The 26,911-nt window shown below is 44.8% G+C and overlaps 1 protein-coding gene across 1 annotated transcript in view; it reads left to right on the top strand.

Annotated features, from left to right (window-relative positions):
• LOC128453601 (protein bicaudal C homolog 1) overlaps positions 1-26,571 on the top strand; it is a 59,571-nt gene extending 33,000 nt beyond the window's left edge. The window contains exons 5-21 of the mRNA XM_053436583.1: positions 958-1,116; positions 2,783-2,836; positions 6,354-6,536; positions 9,211-9,462; positions 10,977-11,108; positions 13,515-13,719; positions 15,620-15,778; positions 16,086-16,273; positions 16,612-16,753; positions 18,833-18,986; positions 19,776-19,935; positions 20,035-20,074; positions 20,354-20,508; positions 20,628-20,784; positions 21,146-21,312; positions 21,834-21,933; positions 23,215-26,571. Coding sequence (XP_053292558.1) covers positions 958-1,116; positions 2,783-2,836; positions 6,354-6,536; positions 9,211-9,462; positions 10,977-11,108; positions 13,515-13,719; positions 15,620-15,778; positions 16,086-16,273; positions 16,612-16,753; positions 18,833-18,986; positions 19,776-19,935; positions 20,035-20,074; positions 20,354-20,508; positions 20,628-20,784; positions 21,146-21,312; positions 21,834-21,933; positions 23,215-23,342 — 2,535 coding nt within the window. The 3' untranslated portion in view covers positions 23,343-26,571. The remainder of the gene's footprint in view (positions 1-957; positions 1,117-2,782; positions 2,837-6,353; positions 6,537-9,210; positions 9,463-10,976; positions 11,109-13,514; positions 13,720-15,619; positions 15,779-16,085; positions 16,274-16,611; positions 16,754-18,832; positions 18,987-19,775; positions 19,936-20,034; positions 20,075-20,353; positions 20,509-20,627; positions 20,785-21,145; positions 21,313-21,833; positions 21,934-23,214) is intronic.
• The last annotated feature ends 340 nt before the right edge of the window (positions 26,572-26,911 follow it).

The following is a 26,911-nucleotide window of genomic DNA, read 5'->3' as shown; positions in this document are numbered from 1 at the left end:
TTCTCTCCCCGTCTCCTCTGCTTCTCACACTTCTCTCGCTCTTCCAGTCGGACTGAACGTTTTTCACCTCCGCTGTCCCTTTTGTCCAGGTGACAGATTGCACACAGAACCAACTCGGAACCAATCTAACCAGATACTCTCATCCAGAGCTCGCCGTAGATTGCAGTGTGTGCATGGGTGTTTCTGCTGCCATGGAAACACGAGAAATCCCCCCCCCCCACCCCCCACCTGGGCGACTGCACCGTAGCTCCCCCTGGGGGCAGGCAGTCATCCTTGCACTCTTGGAACAGACACACACCAAAGGAGCAACACATGATTGGCTTTGTTTGCAGTGTTTCATGTGGTTCTGTCACGAAGAGAAACACTCTGGCAAACGCTGCAGAGTTATTTGACAATTTGACTTTATTTTTAACGTTCTTCATTCTTTCGCTTTATTTCTTAACAACTGCAGCATGTGAGAGTGTTTTTAAAGGAGAGGAAATTGCTTTGGATCTTGTTGCTATTTAGAGGATGCAGATGCTGAACTGGACCGACTGACTAGCAGCGTTTATAATCCGAGGAGCGGGGGTGCAAACCAGAGAGAGCACTTGGGGTCGCTCCTCCTGGACAAATTAGATTTGAACTGAGATGGTGGGTCCTGTAAAAAATTATTATAACCTGTCAGAGGAGATATTGGACACACAATCCTGCCTCAGGGACACAATCAATTGTACAGTTTGTACCAGATGCCTGCACGGCACGCACAAGTTATTTGGCCGATTCAGCAATATTTATCCCAAATAAATGCGGTGTAGGACATCTACGGGATAAAGTTCAATATTTGTTCAGACGCTGTGTTCATATTGCCTTGTCTCTGCCATTCTCATATAGCAACATGCAGCACAATCCACTCAGACATCCGTTGTAAAGTGTTATCGATCTTCATTTCACCCCATCCCTGTCTTCTCTGCTCATTAGAGCAACAGGGTGACGCTGAAGATGGACGTCTCCCACACAGAGCACTCCCACGTCATCGGCAAAGGCGGCAACAACATCAAGAGGGTGATGGAGGAGACGGGCTGCCACATCCATTTCCCCGACTCCAACAGGAACAACCAGACGGAGAAAAGCAACCAGGTGAGTGGAGCTGCAGACACACCGGGTCCATTAGGAGTGGAGCGAGATGTTTTCCTCGTTGAATCTTTAAACTAATGAACCTCAACACTGCAGCATGATTCTGGTTTGAGTCGAAGTCCTTTGCGTTCTGCTGTCTCGACTTAACTGTCATCATCTCTCTGCAACAGGTTTTCTTCATTGCTCCGGGTGTTGGTTTTTCCGTTCTGGAAAGTGTATTGGATCTCTTGTCTGCTCACTGAGTGTCACAGGGTCTCAGGCTGGACAGGTTGCAGAGAGTTGGTGGACTCGGCTGTGTAGTTTGGCCGACCCAGAGGAAGCCGGCGTGTTTTGGCTGGACTCGCTAGAAGAGCAGTAGGATCCTGCTGTAATTACCATCAAAAAGTTTAGTCCGAGTGTTTGAGGAGAGCTCGCTGCCAGGCACGGCATCAGGAGCACACGTTTGCCAGGTGCTCTGCAGTTCACCTGTGAAAGTACTGACGGGTTCCTTTTTTGGAACTTTTGCCATTTTGACCTCATCTGTGCAGGTTTTGCATGGTGTGCACCCCCATTACACATCTCAGAGCATCACACAGACAAACCTCCTGCAGTCTTACTGTAATGATGCAAGTACAGGCTGATCAGTAGCAAGAGACTCCTCCTTAGACGAAGGAGCCCTTGAGCAGTGTCTATTCAAAGGCTTTCTCACTGCGGCAGATAGAATCTAGCAAGCACAGTGATGCTGATGAGCAAATATATATATATATATATGTATATATAACGTTAAGAATCAGTGAATTCGGAAGTAGCTGTAACAATGGTTTTCATTTTTAAGATAAAATGTGTCCAGTCTGTCCACAGCACAACCAATACCCCTGTCTGTGTAGTTCTCTCATTTGTTAAGGTAAAGAAGGCCAGAGAGTTTTAGTAGTTTCTAGGGCTAGGCGACATATGATATGACAAAGATTGTTAAATCAAATGATTTTACATCGCTGAATATTGATTATTATCATGATATCCCTTTTATGATATTGCTATCGAAGAAAATTATATTGTGAAAATCCTTTTTCTTTTCTCTTTTTTTATTCATAATTTGATTTAGCTTTACACACATTCGTTGACAAATGGCAACAAACACTGAGACACCATCACTACAACCATATGGATGCTATGTTGTGGGCTTTCATGGTATATAGACAAATAGAGTCTTATTTTGCATTGGCCGAACCAACTCTCGATGTTTGCTGTTCTGACTCCTGTTCTCAGTTTCATTTCTTTTTCAACAATGGCTCCTCAGAAGCAGGTTTTGATTTAACCCGGAGCAGAAACACTGGAGCAGCTCTTGGTTTCTTACACTTCGATAAACGGTTCCCTATGAGCGAGGGGAAAGGAAACGAGAGGAGAAATCTCTATGACTCTTATGTAGTCCTGTTTTCTCATCTTAGTGGTTTTGTTTAAAAGAAAATCACTTGAATTGTGAGGGTGATTTACTGATTATGATGTTGGAGTCATGGTATCTTTAGTGATGTGGTTCATGAATATGAAACATTAGTTTTAAATCGAGAGGAAAATGTTCCTGTTTGTTCTAGATTTTGCTCTTAACACTGAAATCAAGTGCAGCCATATGCAGTGATGTGAGCCTGGTGAACTGGCAAACTGATTTACATTTGTTCCCTTTTATTGTGAACAGGTGTCCATCGCAGGGCAGCCAGGAGGGGTGGAGGCGGCTCGAATGAAAATAAGGGTAAGTTGGAACCGGGCCACGTCTGTCCTGAAGGGATACTCCATCTGAAGTCCAACGTTTTGAGTAACAGGCATTTCCTGCCCTGCAGGCTTGTAAGTTTGTAGTCTTGACCTTCATTCAACAGGCCGATAGCAGTCCAAGAGAAGAAAATATCAAAACATCCATATAAAAACAGCTCACTGCTCATAACAGGCCTGTTTCTGCCAGATATACGTCTGCTGCAGTCTGGACCCAGTACGACCAGGCTGAGCTTCAGAGCAGGCATGTGGATTAGTCTCACAGATTATTGTGAAGTCCCTTTATTTTCTATGTATTACAGGTTGATGATAATACACCATACATTATGTAATTTCGGCCACTAGGGGTTCCTCAATCAAAACCAAAACAAAAGATCTAGTTTGATGATGTCGAGAAGCAGCGTTGAATCATGGGAGTTGTTGTGATCTCCACCATTGCACATTCAAATCTATCTGATGAGGCTTTAAGATTAATCTCTCATTCAGGAAATATGAATTATTTATATAGTTGTTTTAGAAGTGCCTGGCTGAATCAAACCAGCAGCAGAGATGGAGGGATTCTGTTGAAGGGTACTGATTGGTTCACAAGCTTCCCTTTTTAAAACAGATACTTCCTCAAGCACCAGACTGGACACAGCCAAGTTCACTATCGAATCACAGGAATGGAAGAGCGCCAGTTGTATAGTAGATAGCCGTGCACTCCAGGGACAGTTTCAGCACTTCCTCTAAGCCACAAGCACTATTCCTAAATTATTCCCAGACCACTTCTCTAGAGCATTTATTAAAATACAGGCCTTTACACCGGCCAATCTCCAGCCCGCGTCCAAGCCTCATCTCCCTCCTCGAGTTTCATTCTGACTGGAAGCTGGACCTCCAGCCTGAGCTCTGTGGGCACCAGGTCTGCATGCTCACGTGCACTGTTAACGGTCCTCTGCTGTGGACTGACCGACCCGTGCGTGCATGGGAGGCTGAGTGAGTGGAGTGCGTGTGATGAGGAGGGAGAGGGGGGTGGGTGGGTGTAGAAGGTCATACTGAATATTTGTGCGGTGTGTATTGGCGAATGTCAGCATGTATGCATACCCCTCCCTCTATGCATTTAATGGTTGTTTTCATAAGCAGCAGGCCCCAACCCAGTTCATCAGCTTTTCTTTTTTTTCCCTTTTTGCTATGGATGGAGAAAAAGAATTAGAATCAAACCTAAACGTAGCAGCTTTGTACAAAGGGGTTTTGTAGTATAAGCTCTAGAGAACCACAAAGATTGTTCTGCCCTCCAAAGAACACGGAGTCAGCGACTGAGCGGGGTGGATCTAAAGACAGGTTTCCCTCTCTGTCAACTGGGCGTCTTTTGATAGAACCAGACCTTGATACTCGCCTCGTTTCGTGATCCTCAATTACCTTGAATCCTGATCCGTAAATCACTCAAAAGTCACAGCTACACAGTCCTTCCACATGTTAATTTGATCTTTTATTAGCTTTACCACTAAACCTGGAGGCAATTTCCTCACATTTCAGCGAAGGAACAGGACTCATATCTGCCACTTGAAGCACTCTGGAGCACTTTAGAATGCAGCTCTCCTCAAATACAATATACGCACCATCTAATCTCCATATTTTATTAATGGACACCAAATTTAACAAACAATTTCCTTTTTTCTACCAGTTATGCTTTGAAGGATTTATTTCCTGGCTTCGAAACAAAGATTAGAACTAGTCGGGCGCTCTGAGAGTGTACTCCTCCCCCACAGCTAATGCCAAATCTATGTTAGACAAAGTTCCACCCATTTGTTTGGATCTGCACCAAAGTTTAATGGATTCTCTCTTATACTATACTGTATGCTGTTGCCAGATTGTGTGGTAATCCATTCTGTAGTTTTTGTGTAATCCTATCCTTCTATCTGCATATTACATTTTTTTTAAAGACTCAAGTGTGAATGACAACATGATCCCGATTCCTCACTTTCACTCTAAGCTAATTTGCCACCTCCTTATCCCAGCTTCATATTAAACAGTCAGATACTTTAAGAGAGGATTTTGTGTTTCTAAAAAGTCCATTTAGATTTTTGGCAACACACTGTGGAATACAGAAGTTTTGGTTTATTGCAGTTTCTTGAACCTCCCCCCCATCACCACTACCCCACCCCTTCAGCAGAGGTTCACTATTGCATAACATAATACAGATCAGTGAGTTTGGTCCTGGGTGGCCTTTTTAAAACCACATCCTCCCTCCATTTCTTCCTGAGTTACACTGGCAGAAATGTCCCTTTAACTTTCAGATACACTGCTGTGGACATTTAAGATCGACTGTATTTTCTGAGGTCTCCTTGGGTGGAGCTCTGTTTGAGTCTGTAGCAGTCGGTTGTTGAGGTGATGGATTCTCCCCGGGGGGGGTTCTCTATGAGGTGGAGCTGACGTGCAGGTGATGAAAGCTCGGTTCCTTGAAGATATTGTCGTTTCTCTTCATCAGCTCACCCTGGTGTCAGGAGAACTGAGGCCTTTTAACGGCGCTCTCAGACTGAATACATGAGAAGCTCATATCTGCCAGGTGAAAAACGCTGAGGTCAGCTCCAGCAGACAAGTCAGTCCATTCTTCATCCAGCTCCCGACTCCTGCTGTGCAGCCTGTCCTCTCCTGCGTTTCCCTCAGTGCTGACCTACATTTCTCAATCCCTCAGAGAGCGAGTGCTGAAACGTGATATAAATGTAAGGCCAAGCGCATATGGGACTGATCAGGGATGCATTTCTTTGGTCAGAGCAATTCATGCTGCTTGCCCTTCACTGGCAGCCAAAACCATAGTGGCGCTCTGCCCAAGAGTCAGTGTTTGGATAGCGCTCCGTGTGTGCGTGCGCGGGTGCTCTGCGTGTGTGTGCACGTGAGCGTGTGTCCTTTGTTAAGTGTGTACGTGTACATTCCCTTTTAGTCTGTCTGTGTATGGGTGTGTGACTCCTCTCCCATGCATACACAAGTACGTGTATACACAAAGCGAGGCCTTCCTGTCTGCATCTATTTTGTTTGAGCGACTGCTGGGATGCAGAGGAAGGAGCTCATGTCTGCTGCTGCGCCTGTGGTTTGAATCGCACTCTTGAAATTAATGCATGAGAGAGAACAGAGCACAGATCTCTGCTGGTTTGCAGAATTTTAAAAGACATAGTTTGAATGACTCGGTCGCCCTAATATATAAATGAACGGCTCCAATGATCCCAGCAGGGTGTACATTACAGACTCAAAGCAGACTGAGAGGCCACCTTCTGCTGAAGGAGGGTTTTGCATCAATTCACACGCGTCTGCACCTTTTAAAGAAAGCATTTGTTTTTAGTTTGAGTAAAGACACAAGACTGTCTATTATCACTTATGCAGAATCACAAGGGTCAAATATCTGCAGTATTCCAGTTGTGATGTTTCATCTCCACCTTCATGTAGAAATCTGATTCATTTTCTCTCACCCTTTCTTTCTCTCTCTCTCTTTCATTCATCCTCCCTCCCTCCTTCCTCTCCCCCTCCAGGAGCTGCTCCCTCTCGTGTTGTCGTTCGAGCTCCCGGCCATCATGCAGTCCGACCCCAGCTCCCCCACCGTGCAGCACATCTCGCAGACCTACAACCTCACCGTCTCCTTCAAGCCCCCGACGCGCCTCTACAGGGCCACGGGCGTGGTCCGGGGCTCGCAGAACAACGCCAACGCGGTCAAGGTGAGGAGTGAATTTGAGGAATCACATTTCCTCACTGAAGTGCCCTGTCGGCGCCCTGGCGGAGGCAGGCGCTCCACCGAGTGCCACTCTTACTTGTTTCAGTGCTAAATGTAAATTCCAGAGCCATCTGGTACATTCCATCCAAGTAAATGGAATATGGGCTGTATTTATATAGCACTTTTCAAGTCGAGAGCACTCAAAGCGTTTTTTAATGCAAGTCACATTCGCTCGTTAACACACGAAACTCCTGCAGCGCTTCTATATGCAGCACATTCTTCCTCTCACACGTCATTCAAACGCTGTGGGCACAGTCGTTCGGGGCAATTTGAGGTTCGGTGTCTTGCCCTGAGGACACTTCGGCATGCAGACCGGAGCAGCAGGGGATCGAACCGCTAACTTATATTTGGTGGACGATCCGCTCTACCCTCTTAAGCTACAGCCGTCTAACTTAGCACTAACGGTACAAATCGACCTCCTCAGCAAGAAACCAAATCATGAGATCCTTACCAGCCAGTGTTACTTTAATAACCTCTCTCTCTCTCTCTCTCTCTCTCTCTCTCTGTCAGTCATTTTAGATTAGATCAATATTTGCTTTCGCACCCTCTCCCCCCCCCACCGCTTACACGGCAAGCCACAGAACCAGAAAACGTTTCCAGAGCCTCACCGCGTCGAGGCCCAGCAGCACTGTCGGTGTTCCTCACTCTTCTCCTATAAACTGCCTCATTACCCATCAGCACCACGGGGGCAGGAGAGTGCTGAGAGATGTTCGGTAGCCTGAACCGGACGCTGCTCGTCTGCACGGCTCTTTTAACTCGGCCCACTGCTGGAGCTGCAAGTTTCAAACATCTCCCCTTAGTCACATTTCTGTTTGAAAATTGGTCTTTTGACTTTTCTCACTGTTTCACTCCTGCAGCTTCATGAACATGCTGTACTTCTTTAATACGACTGTCCAGAGCTGTGTCTAGTAAAAGGTTCCAAAGTGTCCTCCCATTATCTCTGCCAAGAAATCCTACTCACCAACTATCCCGTCCACTACTGGGCCTCATGTCAGTCGGCCAGCAACTTCATTTGCAGACCCATGTGCCTTGTAGTGCACATTCCTGTGTTCTGTGTACTGCAAATGCATAAATGTGTATGCTTCAGCACAGCCTCTGAATGTGTGATGGGTCCAAAGGGGTCAGTCGAGATGGGGAAGCGTGCCAGATGAAGCCTGGAGGACTGGAGGAATATGTGTGCGATGTTGTGTGGTAGTGGGAGACCCTTGGAACACCATCAAGTTGCCAAAACCACCGCGGCTTGTTGTGTTACGCTGGCCGCAGTGTGTAGATTCCTGTAGCGCGCTGGAAATGAGTGACTTTACTGGGCCAAGTGAAGACTTGCAGAGACAGTGAGGAATTAAATTGTTCAACTGGGCAGCAGACGCTGGAAAATACAGTTATAAAGATAATAGTTTCCATCGGTTATAGAAAATACTGTTGCTTGTTTAAGTTGTAGAAACAGGCCACATGGTTCAACATCTCTCATTGTTCACTGATGTTAATGGATATTCTTCTACACTAAACATGTAATGCTTTTTGTAAGAAATTAACAATTTGTCAAAACTTTGTGATTTCAATAGTTTTGTTTGAAATTCTTGATAGAAATCAGTGGGGATTAAAAGTGAGATTTTACTGTGTCATTACACTACACACTTAAATAAACTGAGAGTTGGGATTAGTGCTGAAAAGAGGTGTTTATTTATCGTAAAAATGAATGAGGTTAACTGAAATAAACAATTAACAGAACAATTTATTTATCTGACATAAAGTACCAAACACTCTCTGGCTCTTGTGAGGTTTTCTTTGTTTTTATTGTGGGTAAATTGAAGCTCTTGGGGGTTTAGACTGTGAGTTGAGCAACTCAAGCAATTTGGAGATATCACATCAGGCCGCAGGGAAATGCAAAAGACATTTACTCTTTTCCGAAGCTGTTACGGACCAAACAGTTTCATCATTAAAATGATTCACAGATCACAATGAAAAACCAACAGCGAAGTCTGAGAGCATATATACCACCACCACGAAGGCTAGTGCCGTATCTCACCATGTCAACGCAGTGTTTGTTTACCATTAATTATCCAGACTGTGGAGACCCACCATATTTTGATTTGTCCCACCACAGTTTCATAATGAACCCCCCCAGAAATGTGACAATGCTGTTCTCTCTCACGCACAATCTTGTATGTCACTATTTAGTGTGTGTATCTGTCACTCAGAACCTGTTGCACTCTAGCGTTTGTGTGCATGTGCCTCAGCCACTGCTGTAGATGGAATTAAGTCAGTGTGAAACGCTGCAGATAAAAATAAAATAAAGTTCCATCAAACACATATTGCCCCTACGTTTCATGGTAAAACGTGTACTGTAGTTTTTGCATAATCATGCTAACTAACAGACAAACACATTTTGCATCTATTGAAAAAGTAGATACACTGCACTTCTATTTTTGTGTAGATCCCCTGCAGTCATATTTTAGGACATACAAACAATCAGTTAATAATGAAGTCAAGACATTAACTCACTTTATCCTTGAAACATGCCGCCTATGATTATTTGGTAAATCACACATTAAGTGCAGGGAAACTTCTGTTTATATGTTATTTCAATGATGTGTCTCCTGTGGTCCTTGTTTCTCCAGAGGGGTACAGCTCTGTTGTTAGAGCACCTGGCTGGCAGCCTGGCGAGCACCATCTCGGTCACCACCCACCTGGACATCGCACCGCAGCACCACCTCTTCATGAAGGGCCGCAACGGCAGCAACATCAAGCACATCACCCAGAGGACGGGCGCCCAGATCCACTTCCCGGACCCCAACAGCCCCCAGAAGAAATCCACCGTCTACATCCAGGGCACGATCGAGTCGGTCTGCCTGGCACGGCAGTACCTCATGGTGCGTGGCTCTGTCTTTGCTTTATTGGCGTCTGCTGGTTAAGAACAATAACTCCAGACTCCTAAGCATTGTCTATGTGGTTAAAGGGTGGCAACGGCAATATATTCTTCACATGCACAGACTCCACATGCAGTGCGGTCGCTGTAATGGGATGTCATTGTTTCACAGACGTCATCACGGTATGTGTGAGTGATGCCTGGGGTTTGAGATGGGCCTCAGCCACGGATGCCTTCGAGGGCTTTGATTCGATTCTCTTGGCTCTGCTCAAAACTGCCGAAAATGTTCTTGTCGGTTCATCAACAATCTGTAGCCACCTCAAGGTCGGTCTGCGTGATTAATGGCTACCACATACCTGCCTGTCAGGAGGTCACGCACATTCGCATCAGAATCCCTGCGTTCTTAATATCCCGTGTGTATGAAGATTACCCTCATTGGTGTTAATGGTTTGGCTTGACAGTAGATTTTGGCGAACTGGAATCTCATCCCTGCCAGTGACTCAGAGGTCAGCACGTTAGCATTAGTGTTTTGGAGCAGCAGGATCAGCCTCGGATTTAAATTTCTAACAGCTGAAATGTTATGTGGTCATTCTTGTCTGGCTGCCGGTGACCGCTGAGGCTGCTCTTATCTGAGCGACGAGAGAATAAAATCAGAAATCTGTTTCAAAAATGTCCAAAAGTGACGGCGGCTTAATTACTGTTGGCTCGGAGCTTCTGCTGAGCTGGTGTGCATGAGACATCTCGGCCATAAACAGCTTTGGCTCCGTGTTTGGAGATCGGTAATGTGGGGCAGTAATTCTGCCAGAGCTGCCTTCTCTTTGTCTGCGGTCTCCCATTCGGCCCCGGAGACACTTAGCAAATGCCAAAGTTGCTGCAGTGACTAAACACGACTCTCTCCTGCTCTGGAAACAGGACACACAAGTGGGATCCTCTCACTGTCTGTCTGAGTGGGAGTGAAAAGCGGCGGATTTACGAGCGAGGGGCTGAAAGAAGAGGGAGCAGAAGCACAGAAAGCAGGGGGACTGGAGAGTCCATTGAAATAGAAGTTTTAAAGAGGAGTCCGGGAGTCACTATGAAAGTAAAAGCCGTCCTGCCCGCAGCTCGGCACTGTGTGATTTGGCCTCTTCCAGCCACACTGTAGATTACAGCTCGGATCCCAGGCCCTGTCACAGCCATCCTGCTCCTATACTCTGCTGCTAATTACACCCACTCACAATAGGAGCGCTGTCCAGCTCTCGGCGCAGAATATAGACGTCTGTGGCACTTGCGGTGGTGATCATGCAAAACAGATTGCTCTTGGCGGAATTTCCCGAGCCCAGTGTGGGATGGATCCAGCAGTGAATCTTGTATTTATTGGTATATGGCAAACATGTAGGTCTACAATGGTGAACTATAAAGAAAACTTTACTACTTTTGTGAGGAACGGCTCATTATAGGAACAAAGACGCATCACCGTCTCCTCCTGACGAAGAAAACTAAGTATTTTTGTTATTCATTTGATCTCTGTTTGCTCCGCAGGGCTGCTTGCCTCTGGTGTTAATGTTTGACATCAAAGAGGACATCGAGGTGGAGCCTCAGTGTATCACAGCACTTATGGAGCAGCTGGACGTCTTCATCAGTATCAAACCAAAGCCAAAGCAGCCCAGCAAGGTGAGAGAGCAGGCCTGCACACTCACACCGCCCACTAAGCTTCAGGGAACTGTTAAATGTTGAGATATTGACTCAAATATATTGCACACTGGTTTGCGGTGCCCAGTGGATCGTTCCCAATAGCTTTGGTGTTCCCCTCAGATTCCTCTGGGGCCAACATGAGGTTCAAGTCCAGGTTTTTGAATGAACTATCAAGTAGTTTGGTGCAGGTGCTCCTGTTCCCCTGAGGATACACTGTTGTTAAAATGACCTGACTGTGCATCTAGTTCAAAATTGCAGTTTCCTGTTCATTTCGATAGTTAGAACAACCGCACCACGTACAACTGCATTTATAGCTTGAGCTCATTCCCGTGCAAAAATGTACTCCTCAGCCTCAACTGTACTTGGGGTGATTTATGGCAAGTAGCAAATGCTAGCACGCTAATCAATCCATCAATAACATTATGAGTATGTTAGCTCACAATGTTATTCTGCCAAAGGGTCTATAAAATGCAAATGTTGAAATGCATCTAATACATGTTACACTAAAAACTAAGCCACTGATTCTGATTTCTCATCCTTCTATTTTGCTCTTGAAGCTGATACCTACATTTGTTAATGTTGAGTTATAGAAAAGACAAGTGGGCGGCTGTGGCTCAGGGGGCAGAGAGGGTCGTCCACTAACCAGTTTGCTTTCCGAAGTTTCCTTGTGCAAGATACTGAATCCCAAATAGCCTCTGATCGCTGTGCACATAGTGTATGAAAAAAGATGGCTGCACATAGGAGAGCCGAGTGTGACTTGGACTTTAAAGTTCATTGAGTTGTCGATAATACTGGAAAACACAACATGAATACATTCCATTTACAAGATAAATAAAATGTCTAATTTCTACCAAACCTTAAAGTTTAGAAGGAAAAACATCCTGACTCCTCACACAGAGAAAACAGAGCTGCTGTCCTACTTGTTCCAACGGCGTCAGGCTTAAAAAAAATAAAAAGACAACCATGAAACAAATGAGCCTCTGTTCTGTTGAGTCACTACTCATCATCAGATGTCCCACCGTGACACTGAAATAAATTACAGATTGCCATGTCACATTTCATCACCTCTTGATGAAACTTTTAAAAGGAAAAAGTGTAATGTTAGACCAGGAGGACTCATGCCACACCAGCACTGAGAATAGTTTTGGCAGATTTGCCCCGACGGTGGAATCACAGTGTGCACACAGCCGGCCGTGTGTGTGTCTCTCCTGACTGACAGAAAAACTAAATCTTCTTATTATGCCTCAGCTCTTCCAACTAAGAAATGGCCGACTTGATTTTCACAGTTTTTTTTTTTGTAAATCATGTCGTAAATTGGCGTTTCAGTAAACTGAGCCTGCGTCAGTAAATCATGTTCATCATTTTTCATATATCATAAGGAGGATTTTCTCACGCTCACACTAACATGTGCTGCACCTGTATTCAAAGACAACCTCCGATGTTACTCCTGCTCGGCTGTTCCACCAAACATAACATGACTTGTAATCATGTTTCACCACTTGGCCCCCGTCCTGACCGTCTCCTCGAGGTGCCCACGTCCCACCCTGTGCCAGGGCTCCATGCCCGACCCAGACAGGCCTGTGGGGACTGGTGTGGAGGTGCCAGTGTAAACACGGACCCAGCCCAGATCCTCTTAAGACCCCTTCACTTTTACATTTTAACGAGGTGACAGCAGTAATCCAAAAAGGCCCGTCCAAACACAATCCGCAGCCTCTGTGCTCGCGGCGCTTTGGCAGACCTGTAAAGGAGTGTGTTTGTGTGTAAGAGTGTGTGTGTGTTTGTGTTTATGTGTGTAAGAGTCACCGATCCTGATTGGGATCCATTTTTCCTACGGCTCAGCTCTGGCACAGCACAAAGAGCCCGGGCTTGATTTATACACGTGTCTATTTTTATGTGATGACTCTAAAGGGCAGGGTTCCTGGAAAATGAAGAAACAGTTTCTCTCACTTCAATCTTTACTGTTTTTGCCGCTCGAGTGTTGATGTGGTGCTTCGTGGTATAAGAGCAAATAGTCTTATCTGACCTTCTCTTCAGTCATATCAGTGAGCTCGATATGTCTTTTATGAAGAAGATTGAGAAACGCTTTCCATCAGACTTCGCTCCCATGTCTCCTTCTCTCTCCCACACGGCTTCAATGTTTATCCATCTAAACTGCCTTTAATTCCTTCTTCCTTCCTCCCATTTATGTTTGTGCCCCCCCCCCCCCATCCTCCCTTTCTCTCCCTATCTCTGGGGCCAGCATTCCCTGCCCTATCTATCCCTCCCTCCTCCCCTGCCTCCTTCTCCTCTGCCCCTCTCCTTCCGTCCTCTGACTCTCTCCTCCACCTGCCTTTTTTCTATTTGTTTTTCATTGCTCATCACCTGTTCCCTCAACCTCTCTCCCAGTCTGTGATCGTCAAGAGCGTGGAGAGGAACGCGGTGAACATGTACGAAGCCCGGAAATTCCTCCTGGGCCTGGAGAGCAACGGGGTGTCGTGCTCCTCGCCCTCCGTGGCCCTGAACCCCAGCAGCAGCGGCCCGTCCCCGTCCCTCATCTGCCCCGTCGGCCTGGACATCCTGGCCTCAGCTGGCCTGGGGCTGAGCAATCTGGGTAACGACACTGACTAACTTATTAAGAGGCTATTATATTTATTTTTCCACGATGGAGGATAAAGATAAAACCTTTTTTTTTGTCTCTCGCATGGAATCCATTAAAATTTGAATATCTTTTGCAGATGAACGATTGCTCTGGTACATCTGTGTCGTGTCTGTACGAGAGAAGATCTCTCAGAGCCAGATGTCCCTTAAGCCTCCTATCTCCGTGTTTCCAAATAATTGAAAGAATGTGATTCTAGATACAAATATTTTTTTCTGCATACACATAAATCACATCCATTGAGCCGTGATGCTGTCGTTTCAATACGCACTCTACCATGAGAGATGTTTGTCCGCAAAACAAACCCTTCATGCGAGCTCCAAATGTGGAAATCTTTGATCAGTCAACCATCAGAAAATAACCTCAACACAAATTTAGTTGCGCTAGTTTGAATGAATCAGGAGCTTATGAATCACAGGATGATGAAGAGTTATTACGGCGTAGGAGTTTGTTTGTCTGACCTCAGCATGAAGGCACAGAGTTCAGCTTGGAAGGCATCGGGATTTGTTCAGTGTTTCCATGGAGCGACTTTTAACTGGAATTAGTAAGTTTAGCATTATAATGGATATTTAGCCCTGATTATCTGCTCTTTGCCTAAATATGATGCAGTTATTTGGGCCTCGGATGCCTCATGGAAATGAGGACGTGAGTAATGTATCAAAGGAAATGAGATGGTAGATTAAAATTATTTTTTGCTACAAGTGCTGCTGGCGATGGATCCATCACAGATCTGCTTAAGTTAAATAAATGCAGCATATTTCAAAGTCCTTCCAAAACAAATCTAAATTTATATTACTCATACATTTGCAACTTCAAAAAGAGGAGGATGTTTATGATCATTAGATAATAACCATGATTTGTTTACGTCTGCCAAGGAGTTCATGTTTGCGTCCACGTTTGTTTGTTAGTCTGTTAGTAAACAGGATTAACACAATAAGTACTGGACAGATTTCCACGTAAACTTGATGGAAGAATGTGGTATGGGTCAAGAAAGAAAAAATTGAATCTTGGTTCAGATCTGAGTCATTGCACGGATCCTGGAATAATTAATATCCTTTAACACTGAATTTTTTTAAGTAATTTCTCTGAACATAGTTAATGAATCTCGATTTAAAAAAACAGGCACGTTTAGAGGACAGATATTTGTAAGTGTGTGTGCCCTTATTTTGACTTGTGTTGACAATTTATTGATTTTTGGTGTAGCACATCGATCTTTGCAGAATAGTTTGTTTCTAATGAGAATGTATGAAGTTAATGGTTTTGATGGTTTTGTTTGATGTCCTCACCATCAGATTGGACAATCAAATAAAAAAAAAGCTAAAAGAAGAACAATGTGCCTTGAAGTCCCAGTACAGTAGAATTGGGTTCTTGCTGTCTAGTTTAAACCCAGGGGCCTGGGGGTGAAGCTGTGGACGGCCACATCCTGGCCTTTAGTAATTGCTACATGCTTCTCTTCCTCAGATTACAGGCCCGTGTGCCAGCAGAATCCATGGCATTATTCCTGGAGCCAAACTAGCCCCTTGTTAAAGCCACAGACCTGCTTCTTTCTGTTTTCATACACTGTGTTTGGGTAAAGACACCAGGCACCACATTGTTGGTGCTCTCAATAACATGGTTTTGTCTGGTATACGGACGCACGAGATGTGTACTTTTGCATCCATGACCTTGTAGAAATGTAAGAAATCCTTCCCGTCATTCGCTGTCTGGTTGATGGCAGTTTGAGGGAATTCCAGTTTAATAGCCGAAGATTATTTTCTGAGGGCCTCGGGGTAACGTGTGATTAGCTTGAAAAATGGCTCCGGGCTCTCGACAGGACCACCGCTCATCCATTCAGCTCCTGTTCTCTCCTCCTCAGGTTTCCTGGGTGCAGCGGCGGCTCACTCCCTCGCCAACTCGGCGGCACCGAACGCCCTCCTCAACAGCCTAAACTCCTCCATGAGCCCTCTGCAGAGCCCCAGCCCCAGCACCCCCACCCCCCCCTCCCTGTGGCCCAGTTCACTCACCAGCACCCAAGGTCCGTCTGCAGTATTTCTGTCACTTAGTCGCCCTGGTGTGTGGTTTTGTTGGCACCCTTTCATTTCAAGTGCATTTCAAATTAGAGGGGTTATTTTTTACCAGTGTGATTTTGTAGAGACATTATATTGTCCATCATAAAAAAACAACAAACACACAACTTGTGGTTGAGCTTTATAGCTCATTTGCTGGACTTTTCCTGTAACTACTATTGTAAAGTATCTAGATGTTTGAACACACAGGAGCCGACAGACCTTGTGTTTCCCTTAACGACTTCATCAAATCTGATCTACGTTCTTTGGTTCCAGGCTTCTCGTCTCAGCTGATGCTGCACCAGGCCGCCCAGGCCACCCTGAACAGCATCCTGCTGTCCAGCGTGCAGGGCTACACACACAGCACGCCCTCCCCTCCTCCGGGCCTGGCCCCCATCGACAAGCAGCCCAACGGGGTCCCCGACTGCAGCAAGGGCTCCTGCTCTCTCAATGGACACGTCAAGGTCGGCACATGCTGCAGTTACCTTTAGTTCATTCTGGGATTCTGCTCAGGTTTTATAAAGTCTAAAACAAGTCTAAAGTATAATCTAAAATCTAAAATGTGTTTAAAATATTGCGTACTGGATCCTAAATATATTTTTGTAGGTTTTTACCATTTTTGGTTTTCATTTAACACCTCTTTAATTTGCTTTTCAAATTAGTTCTTTGGGGTTTGGCAGTGTGCATCTTGAGAAAGGACTTAAATTTCATTCATTATGGTCTTAACAAGGTTTTACATTTTACACGTTGACACACGTTCATCTGTTTTGTATGTTTAAATGTTGTATTTTGTTTTGTTTAGCATCCTGGCTCAGTCTATGGGAGGATGGCGTCTGCGTCACTTGCAGAAACGGTTTTGAATCCAGCTCCATGTGATTCGGTCCAAGAGGCCGGCGGACACAACCCGTCTGAGCCGCTGTCGAGCAAGTCGAGCCCGGATGAAGGTATCCCTCTTGAGTAAACTCGGCCAGCCCGGCCTGCACTCTATGAAATCTGTCCTTGTGACCACTAGATGCGGTTTTTCGCATGAATTTTCCAGAGGCCGGATTTAGCTGCAAAAAATCTTGCATCATTCTATGAAAGTTTAAAAAAAAAAATGTATGAGGGCATTTCAGAAAAATAAAAAAAGGTTCTGTTATTGTCTTTTCACAAAGAGGCAGATTCTGGTTTTGTGCATGATCCATCCGCTCATGTTTCAAGGGCTCGAATTCAGATTTATGTCTGTGCCGGTTGCACACGCTGAAGAACATGTGTCTACGAACATGTGTCTACGCAGACATTTAATGTTGTCTGGATAAAATCATGTCCGCATCTGTTTTGAATATCTTCACACAGTATATTCAGCTCCACAGAACATAAAGGTTAGTGAAAACACCTGTACTCCCAAGCTCATGTGCTAATCACCTTCAATCCCAAAAACATGAGCTTATCCTGTGAAACGTTGTAAGTTATGAGGTGAGCAGAGCTCCCACATGCCCGTCACCTGTACTGTCCTGACTTAACCAGAGATGCTCTCTGTGTGTATACATATATTCTTTATTGCTTTTAGTACAGATAACAAATGCAATTCCCTGAAATAATATTTTATTTTAAAAGGAAATACAAAATTGAAGATATTTAATAAATGTATCATAAAGTACAACTTATTCCACTAGAGTTAGACTTGTAGTAACATATTGGACTAATCCACAGGTGTAATATGTTCTCTAGAATTTCCTCACATAAATATTTTTAGATATCTTACTGTTGTAAAGAAGGTGCTCGTGCCATGTGTGGAATGTGGGACACAACCAGTGCATTTAACTATTTATTATTATTGCGGTTGAATCTTTATTTTAAGAAACTTTCATTGGGGATTAAATATTAAGGAATCCATCGTGAACCATAATTTCTACAAGGCTAAGAAGTCAATTGTTTGAGTCTCCTTAAAGCAGGAATCTCGCCCTCTTGTGAGTCACTAGAGAGCTTTCAGATTTATGTGTTATTCTAACACTGGAGACACAATTTTCGAGGCTGTTAACATTTTTGACTCGGCTTCACCTTGGCCTTTACCGACTTAACATAAATGTTCAATTTAAACTTTTCCACTCGAGATTTATGCAACCCCTTAAACCCACTTTGAGGAAAACGCCTCGAATGAACTTATTTCTATTTGTCTGCACTGTCCTCTTAACCTCACACTGCCTCCGACTGCTTTTACTGTATTGGAACGGAGACAGATTAACTGCTGGTCTCCTAGTGGTTCAGAAAGGCCCTCATTTCCTCTGTGTCTCACACTCGCGGTTTTTCCCCTCAAACCTTCACTCTCACGCGTCTCGTTTTCCCCCACTGTTTTCTGAGCCGGTCCTCCCCCGACTGCAGTGGGTCCTGGTGAGGTTTCCTCTCCCTGCCTCCTTCTGTGTCCCCGGAATTTGTTTGGACTGGCTCGCCCGGTCTCGAGCCGACTCTGCGTCGCGGAGTGAGGGAACGCTGTGGAATAGTTCAAACATTAAACCCCAGAGAGCTTCATTAGATTGACTGACATCATATTATTTTATGTTGTACGGTACACCATGCACATTCAGGCTTTCTTGATTATACAAATGCATGCACACACACACACACACACACACACATGGCACGTCCTGTTAAACAAAGCAGGTTCCTGTCAGGCTGAAAGTAGAGAAGCAGATGAAAACCACTGTAAGTACAGAGCTGCTGTGCTTTTAATTAATCCAGGATCAAGCTGAGACTGGTCTCACTTTAATGCATGCACACATAGTGGACTGATGCCCACCAGGCCGCACACACTCTTTACTTTACGCCCAGTGACCCAGCTGAGAACACACTGGCACCAATTGGAATTTAGATAAAGCAATAAGCGTGTCAGATATGCGTTTAGTGTATTTTCTGAGGACAGGAGCCAGCTGTAAAGTCTGTTTCTGTGTTTTCACGCGGTTGAAATGTAGATGTCGATTTTAACTGGAAAGACAATTTTAAAGAAGGGATAATCAGAATGCGCTTGTCTTTTCTTTTGGCTTCAGGCTCTGACACGTTCGTGGAGGTGGGCATGCCCCGGAGCCCCTCGCACTCAGCCAATGGGAACGAGCTGAAACAGATGCTGGCCTCGTGCAAGACGTCGTCAGGGAAGCGGCAGGCGCTGGAGCTGCTGCAGGGCACCAAGAACTCCCATCTACAGTACGTTTGAATGGAGAGATGGTTTACAGCTCGTGACTGTTTATCATCCCCTCTGGGAATAGAATGTCTGGCAGTATTCTATTAATCCCTTTAGACATGGATGTAGTGAGGATAAACACAGGGATGGAAATACATCCAGTACAATCACACTTTGTTTCTTTGTGCCTGTAAATTGTACATTGAAAAATGAATTCATTAGATAAAACTGAAAAGGTATCCAAATGGACATTTTGTCCCACGTGGACATTATGGGTTTATTGGCTGCTGCGTGGGCTGAACGATTTTTAACCCAACTCACTTGCCAACAAATTATGGAACATAAGCTTCCAATCGGAGCCAAGTCGGCGTCTGATCATCAGTTGCTAATCTCACTGTGTGAATGCTCGCTGACACCTCGTCTCCTCAGTCCAAGTTTCTAACTAAACATCGAGACAGATCTGCGACAGCAATGTGCGTAGTTTGGAGACCTGACATACTGGTGGGCGGTTTCTCCTGGTGGAACCTGGTGACGTGTGTGACCCACGACCGCAATGCTTCCAATCCCAAAACAGCAAGTCATGAAGTGTGACCTGCACAGCCATCTGACAACTTTGAAAGTCTTATAGAACTGAAGTAGGCTTTAGAGTCACCAGCTGTAGCTTGTGTGCAGTGGAACCCAGTGAGCTGGAAACATTAAGAGCCTCAGAGATGGTGTGAGGAGAAGATGAGTTCGGAGGAAAACAACATCTGGAGGCTCTGTGACTTTTCCTGCGCTCACACGATACCGTTGTTTTCGTCTCATCCCGACAGCTCGGACTGTCTCCTCTCCGACGCCGAGTCCAGCTCGTCAGACAGTCCTGTAGCGGACAAGAGGGCGCCGGGCAGCGAGCGGGCGGCCGAGAGGGCGGCGCAGCTGAACGAGAGGGAGAGACACCGGCTGTCCCCACAGGCGGCCTTCGCCAACATGCAGGTACACATGCACTCATGCACCCAACACACACACACACACACACATCATGCACAGTTTTTGAGGAATAAAGGAATAAAACTCTGTTTGCTGACTTTTCAGGCCTTTGACTATGAACAGAAGAAGCTGTTGGCAACCAAAGGTGAGTTTGTGTCATGAGACCATAACTTGAAAAAATATCTCTACGTTGTTCAAATAAATAAAGTATCTGAAATTGTAGTAATGATTTCTAAAATACTAACACAGTGAATTATTCTTAAATGTGCATAAATTACCACAAAATGAATTTCACTCAAGAACATTCAACTAATTAAAAAACCAAATCTGTTTCTTTTGGGGTTGATTTAAAATGTTTTACTAGAATTATTATCATCTCTCTGTTGGTTTATGTGTCCATCACTTTATGTCTGTATCCATGCAGCCATGTTAAAGAAGCCTGTGGTGACTGAGGTGCGGACCCCGACTAACACCTGGAGCGGTCTGGGCTTCTCTAAGTCGATGCCAGCTGAAACCATCAAGGAGCTGCGGAGAGCCAATCACGTGCCCTACAAGCCGAGCATGAGCACCACATTCGAGGTCAGACTTCCAACCCCTCAGTTTTTATGACTCAAGTTTAATTATTGTCATTGTGTACATGTTTGTGAAAGATAACATCGATGAAATGTACTTATTAATGTTTGCGATGCCTTGCTCAGGGGTCCCCGCTGTCCTTGTCGCGATCCGGCAGCCGGGAGCTTGTGGGGAACGGCAGCGAGTCGGAAAACTGGCGAGACAGAAACGGTAACGGTCTGCCGGGTCACCCAGAGTTCCCCACCGCCATCGGCAGCCCCAAGAGGAAGCAGAACAAATCTGGTCAGTGGAGCAAATGTTTTTACAGCATCTTTGTTACAAGGAAAAAAAGCACTGATCATTTCTCTGCAGTGCAGCTTTAGCAGAGCAACTTTTAACAAGAGGTTATTACATTTATGGTTCAGGAGGTAAAGCAGGTCGTCCACTGAGTCTGTGGTTCGATCCCCGGCTCCTCCACTCGGCACGTCCTCAGATCGTCACTGATGTAGCAGCACGTTAAATGTTGTCATCTCACTTTATCACTGTCATTTGTTTACTGATACTCTACATCTTTGGTATCTGACAAGTGTGTAATCATCTTTGCTTCCTTCAAAATTGTTTTTGTTTTTTCCTTCCATTTTGGTCTTAATCCTGGTGTGGACAGCTGCAGAGCATTTCCTCAGCAGCAGCAGCAGCTACATGGACTGCATCCCCTCGGTCCCCGGCAGCAACGGCTGCAGCCTGAGCTCGTCTCTCAAAGGCTCCGACCTGCCCGAGCTGTTCAGCAAGCTCGGCCTGGGGAAGTACACGGACGTCTTCCAGCAGCAAGAGGTAGTGTAGAGTGTGAACCATCTTTTTCTGCTGTTACATTTGTATTAAATGATGGACACAAGCCTTTTTTCAAAATGTTGGCTCAATGGATGGGTCTGCTGGTCAGTTGGTCCACCACCAAACTAGAATGGCACTCAACAGTTTCCGTTCCATCATTCAATTCAGAATTCACATACAAGTCTGCTAGATCTGGAGTCTTATTCAGATCTGCACTATATTTCAGAAACTCAAATCTGAATTTTTTTTTACTGCTTCTTTCTTGGCCCATGTTTCATCCCTCCTCCAATTTTCTGTAAGTTTCAAATTACTTTTTGTGTAATCCTGCTGACAAACACAAAATTGGAAAGGGGTGAAACCTCCTTTATGGGGCCAAATATCCCAATAACCATTTGAATCCGTCAACTTGACATTTTGTACAAACATGTCCGGTCCCCAGAGGACGAATCGTACAGAGTTTGTTTGATTGGAACGTGTATTATTGTGGCAGTAGTCGTATTAAATGGACTTTCTGCTGCCTCCAGATTGACCTCCAGACATTCCTGACTCTGACGGACCAGGACCTGAAGGAACTCGGCATCACCACCTTCGGCGCCCGCAGGAAAATGCTGCTCGCCATCTCGGGTACAAAAGAAGAAGAGCATGAGTTCATCACACCTCATTTTTCATGTCCTCTGTCTCTCTCTGCTGTCGTCTGCCCAGCGAGGCCGGAACTGACACAAAGAAACATTAGCATGAGGATGGATGATGGTGCAGAGATGCCTTCACACAACCACATTAGTCATTTCCTCTGCCTGTTATCGCTGATGCCAACTGGGGGGCTGTGTGCTGCCAGTTCACACAAATTGCTTTTTGTGTTTCATTAGTCTTTCCTATTTTGTCGCTGCTTTGTGAGTTGAGCCCGGCTGCACGTCCACGAGACTAAAATGTGTTCATCTCCTCCGCCGACCTCTGGATGTGAGACCTATAGTATATGTGGCCCTGATTAGTGTCGGAAGTTCAAAAGAGTGCTGCTCCGACTAATTCATCTCGTAAACACATGAGGAAACATGCTGCAGTAATTCTCACCAGCAGGAACAAATGGCATGAAGGCACATTCCTCTCACATGAGTGTATTGGTGTTTGTCCAGCGGCTCCAGCTGTCTCCTGAATGCTGATGTGTCCTGCTGCTGCACCGGGTCTCAGTTCACTCTTGTGGGTGTCTCACTTCATTACTGATGTCATATGCTGGACGTGGTAATTGCCGTAGTTGTTAGCCTTCGAAGTCAATCGTGCCCGTGTTGGGATCAATGGTTCAGACCTGAGCCAGGCTGGACTGAGCGAGCAACAAGGGGAAACTGTAGAGGCCAGTGCTCTGATTAATAAGGAAGCAGAGGGATCCAAGGCTGAAATTGTTTGGCCGCCGGACGCCTCGGCCAAGTGCAGGTCAGCTTTCATCTCTGCTGACACAACTCAGCGGCTCCAGAAGAGGAGCATACACGTCTCTTGTTTTTCTACCTCTTTATAAAGAGATCGAGAGCCAGGCGAGGCAATCCAGGTTTCAACTTCCTGCAGGTTTGCCAGTAAAAAGAGCTGCAGGAGTGAGCCGCCTGTCTCCAGAAATCTATCTGGAGGTTTGTACTGGCAGCCGCGGGACGTGGCTATCATATGAACAGCCCCGAGATGCCATGGTGCGCCCCTGACATTTTTATGAAGGCTAATTTATAAAACCAGATGGACACAAAGAGCTTTTTGTTGTTCTGAGCAAACCTGTAATGATTTAAATCACATTTTTATGTCACAGACGTTCAAAGGAGATGAAACATAAACATGTACATTATTTTTTTTCTTTTCTTTACTTTGATTTACAATGGCTGCCCAAGTGACGTCATTCTCATTAAAAAAACAGTGTTTTTCTTTCCACAGAACTAAACAAGAACCGGAGGAAGTTATTCGAGCCGCCCATCAGGTCCTCCTTCCTGGAGGGGGGGGCGAGCGGCCGCCTCTCGCGCCAGTTCCACGCAGACATGGCCAGCGTCAGTGGGCGGTGGTAGTCGCCTGCGGACGTCCAGCCCATCTCAGAACCGTCCACCATGGAGATCAGCCTCCAGCCTCAGCAGCCCAGGGTTCAGCGGCTGTGTCCCTTCTTTCAGCTGAAGTAAGACTGTTACCATATAGTATAAATAAATACATTTGTGTGTGTGTGTGTATATACATACATACATATATATGTATATTAAAAAAGCCATAGTTTTACCTGAAGTGCCAACAAGAAAAAAAAAAGGGATTTCTCAGACACCTCTGGTTCAGTGTTTACTCCTGATGGAGACGTTCAGTCTATTTGGAGCATTTATATATGAAGCATGTTCTGATTCTGAAGGAAAGGTACTGTCCAGTATTTCTGTCCACTTTGTTGTTCAAGGGAACAGGCGGAATGATTAGTACAATCATTTTACACATTGATACTACCTGCATTTGTATTATGCTGTCGTATCAGTGACATGCACTTTAACAATACTAGACTTTTGCCTGTAAGAGCCTTAATTCCTTAGACTGAAGCAATGAAAACTATGCATTCTTTTTTTTTGTTTTATTATTGACTAAAAAGCACAGATGCATTTTGTACCAAACGAAATGTAAGCACTTAGCCAGAGAGATTAGGGCGCCACCAAATGAAGTGCAGAGTCGCCGACGTGGCGACTTCATCAACACATCTACCAAAGAAGAGGATCATTGTGGCCTTTGACCTTTGGCTGCCTTAAGTGTTTTAATTGGTGGACATTCCTCCAAGGTCAGTGTTCGTGTCCAACCACAGTCTGTTTGTCTGTCTTTGTATTTCTAGATAAAAACTAAAAAAAAAAAGAAAAAACATATTTTGTACTCACTATACATTATGATTTTAGTTTTAGTTTTTATTACTCTTTTAGGGGAATGGGTGGGATGTTTAACGGTAATCAGTTTACATATGTATTTTTTTATACGTTCATGATTGAGTTTCTATGATTTGTTTTTTTCTTGTGATTTAGATTATTGGTATCTTTTACTTCCTTTTTCGTTTCTGCCCCTTTCAATCTGTGGAGCCGTGGCGTGGCTGTGCCATCCGACAGCAGCAGAGGCGTGAGGCAGTTTGGCCTGAGCTCTATAGGCCTCGCTCTGATTCTGTCTACAGTCTGTTCTCTGTGGTTTGCCCCCTGTTTGTGTATAGTGCACGGCCTTTTGTCTGATGTGTTATTTGTCAGCGTCTGTCGGCCTCCTCTGTGTGAGTAAAATCTCAATGCGTATCTCCTCCATATATGAGGAAGAGGAGTCGCCTCCCTAGAACCGTTTTTTTTTCTGTCTTTCTGTTCACTGGCTGTCCTGTCCAGAGCGAGGAGCGGCCTCATCGCCGAGCCAGCCGGGCCTTTGTGGTGGGAGGTGCCAGAAAAAGTGCCAATGTACATAGCTAGTTCTTCAGCAGGGAGATATTTCGTTGAGAAACACTAATATTGTCGGTCTGACCTTGCTCTCCAGATAGGAGGTGCATCACACAAAGAGCCAGTATGTTCACAGCTGAGTGCGTTGCATGTGAGCGCTACGGCGAGACACGAGTGAAGAAGAAGAACCGAGTCGTGGAAAGGGCCGTGGGATTTAAGATGAAAACAAATAGAAGTCTGGAATTTTTCTGGTATCGGCCTCGCAATCAAATATCCAGAGAGACCAGGTTAAGCGTCGTTTAATGAAGTCGCAGGATTATGCATGCAGCAGCATTTATCATTAAAGCTTGTGTTTGTTCTACGATCCTATATTTTGTTTTGAAAAGGGAAACATCCTTTTTTTGAACAGTTCATTAACTTGGGATCACTCCAGAGTGTTTTTTTCTTTTCTTGCGTGTGTGTGATGCTCTTCAGATTTGTCTGAGGATTTGGCCTAAAAGCCGAATAGTCTTCCAAGGTCCGGAGCATTTCGTATCAAGTGCAATGAAGTCTCTTTTTGTAGCTTGTTTTTCTTTTTTGTTTCTGGAAAAGATGTTTATTTGTAGTGGATTAAATATAAAAAAGCTCAGACTGAAGAATTTCTTATCTTGGTTTAAAAGAGAATACAGTGTTTGGAATCTATTGAGTATGTAGAGGACACTTCTGAGAATTCCAACATTGACGTAGACAAATCTGACGGAACGTTCCTCATATCATCCCGGAGATAAGCCAGTCGCCTCTTTTTTAATTTGCAGCGATTCCTTTAATTTGTTGTTTATCATGTTTATCACTTTAAACCACTTTCCATCCTCCCTCCCATCTGATAAGAGCCGTTCTCAGTGGATGTCACGATAATAACACTGCTCTGAATAACACTCTGACACGGTTTGCTGACGCCAACCAGATCATTGTCTCGTTTTTCGCCTTTTGTTGCATGTCACGCCCCCCCCCCCCCCCCAAACACACACACACACACCTCTCTCTCACCCCGTGTCTCACGTCCTGTCCGCCTCTTTGCTGTTGAATGCCCTACAGAGGCAAAAAGAAAAAGCCAAAATATAAGTGTGGATAAAATAATATTGGGGCGGGGGGGTCTTTATCCTGAGAGGAAAACCTGGGGCTGGTTCGCCGCCCCCCCCCACCACTCATCATGGTACTAGATTTAAATTGTTGAGCACTGGTTCTCCCGGTGCTGTGACTCGTGTTCCTGCCTAGCAGACATTTGTTTTCATCCTTCGCCTCGTTCGGATGCGTTTGCTCGGGGGGGGCAGTGGAGGTTCTTGTCTTATCAAGTGAATGTTGTTTCAAAATAAAACAAATATCGACGCATGTTATTGCAGAATTATCACGGATCAGTGAAGGGACTCATTAAGTCAAAAAAAGTTTACTGCCTAGCTTGTCAATTCTTTGCCCTCGATAGGATAGTTTCACAATTATGTCTTTTTGATTTGTTGTGTTTAGTCACAGTGTTGTTCCCAAAGGGATTTATTCGAAGGAGTCTTCTGAACTGCAATCAAATGGTACATTTATAATAAATGTAAACCACTAGAGGAAACGATGTATCGCATAACGTTTGTACAACTTTTTTCATCTTGTACAACCTTTTTGTTTTTGTGTGTGTGAGAAAAAGGTACAATTCTGCACAAAGGTTCCAGAGGAGAAGAATTTGTGTGTAAACATTGCCATGTGGCCAAAGCTCTGTTCACTGTTGTTGTTATTCTGACTGTGTTGTAGTGCAGACATAAACAGGAGAAACTGTCAAGCAGGCAAAAAGGAGATGTTTGTTCAAACATTCAAATGATATTAAGGTAATAAATGTATGCAAACAAAATGTCTGTTTGGCTCTTATTGTACAAATTGTTTTATAAATATGTTTTCTGCAGCTCACAGAATATAAAGACATGAGCGTCAATCATCCTCGTTTCCTTCTCCGCGGTCTGGAAGGAAGATGATATCTGTCAGCTCTCAGGAATCCTGGATTTCACTGCACCAACTTTTCCATCTCCAGAATATTCTGCAAGTGGCTAAAAATAGTAAAAACCAAAGCACAGAACACAGATTCCTCTGCTGCCGCCAGCAATTTTAATGAGGTGTTATAAAATCAGAACATTTTAAATATTAACGCCAAAAAATACAGCTGACAAAGTTTTATCTTATACAACTAAACAGAA

The sequence above is a fragment of the Pleuronectes platessa genome, chromosome 12 (assembly GCF_947347685.1).
Source record: "Pleuronectes platessa chromosome 12, fPlePla1.1, whole genome shotgun sequence".
NCBI lineage: Eukaryota > Metazoa > Chordata > Actinopteri > Pleuronectiformes > Pleuronectidae > Pleuronectes > Pleuronectes platessa.
Note: the sequence above shows the minus strand (reverse complement) of the source record. Positions and strands in the feature narration are given on the sequence as shown.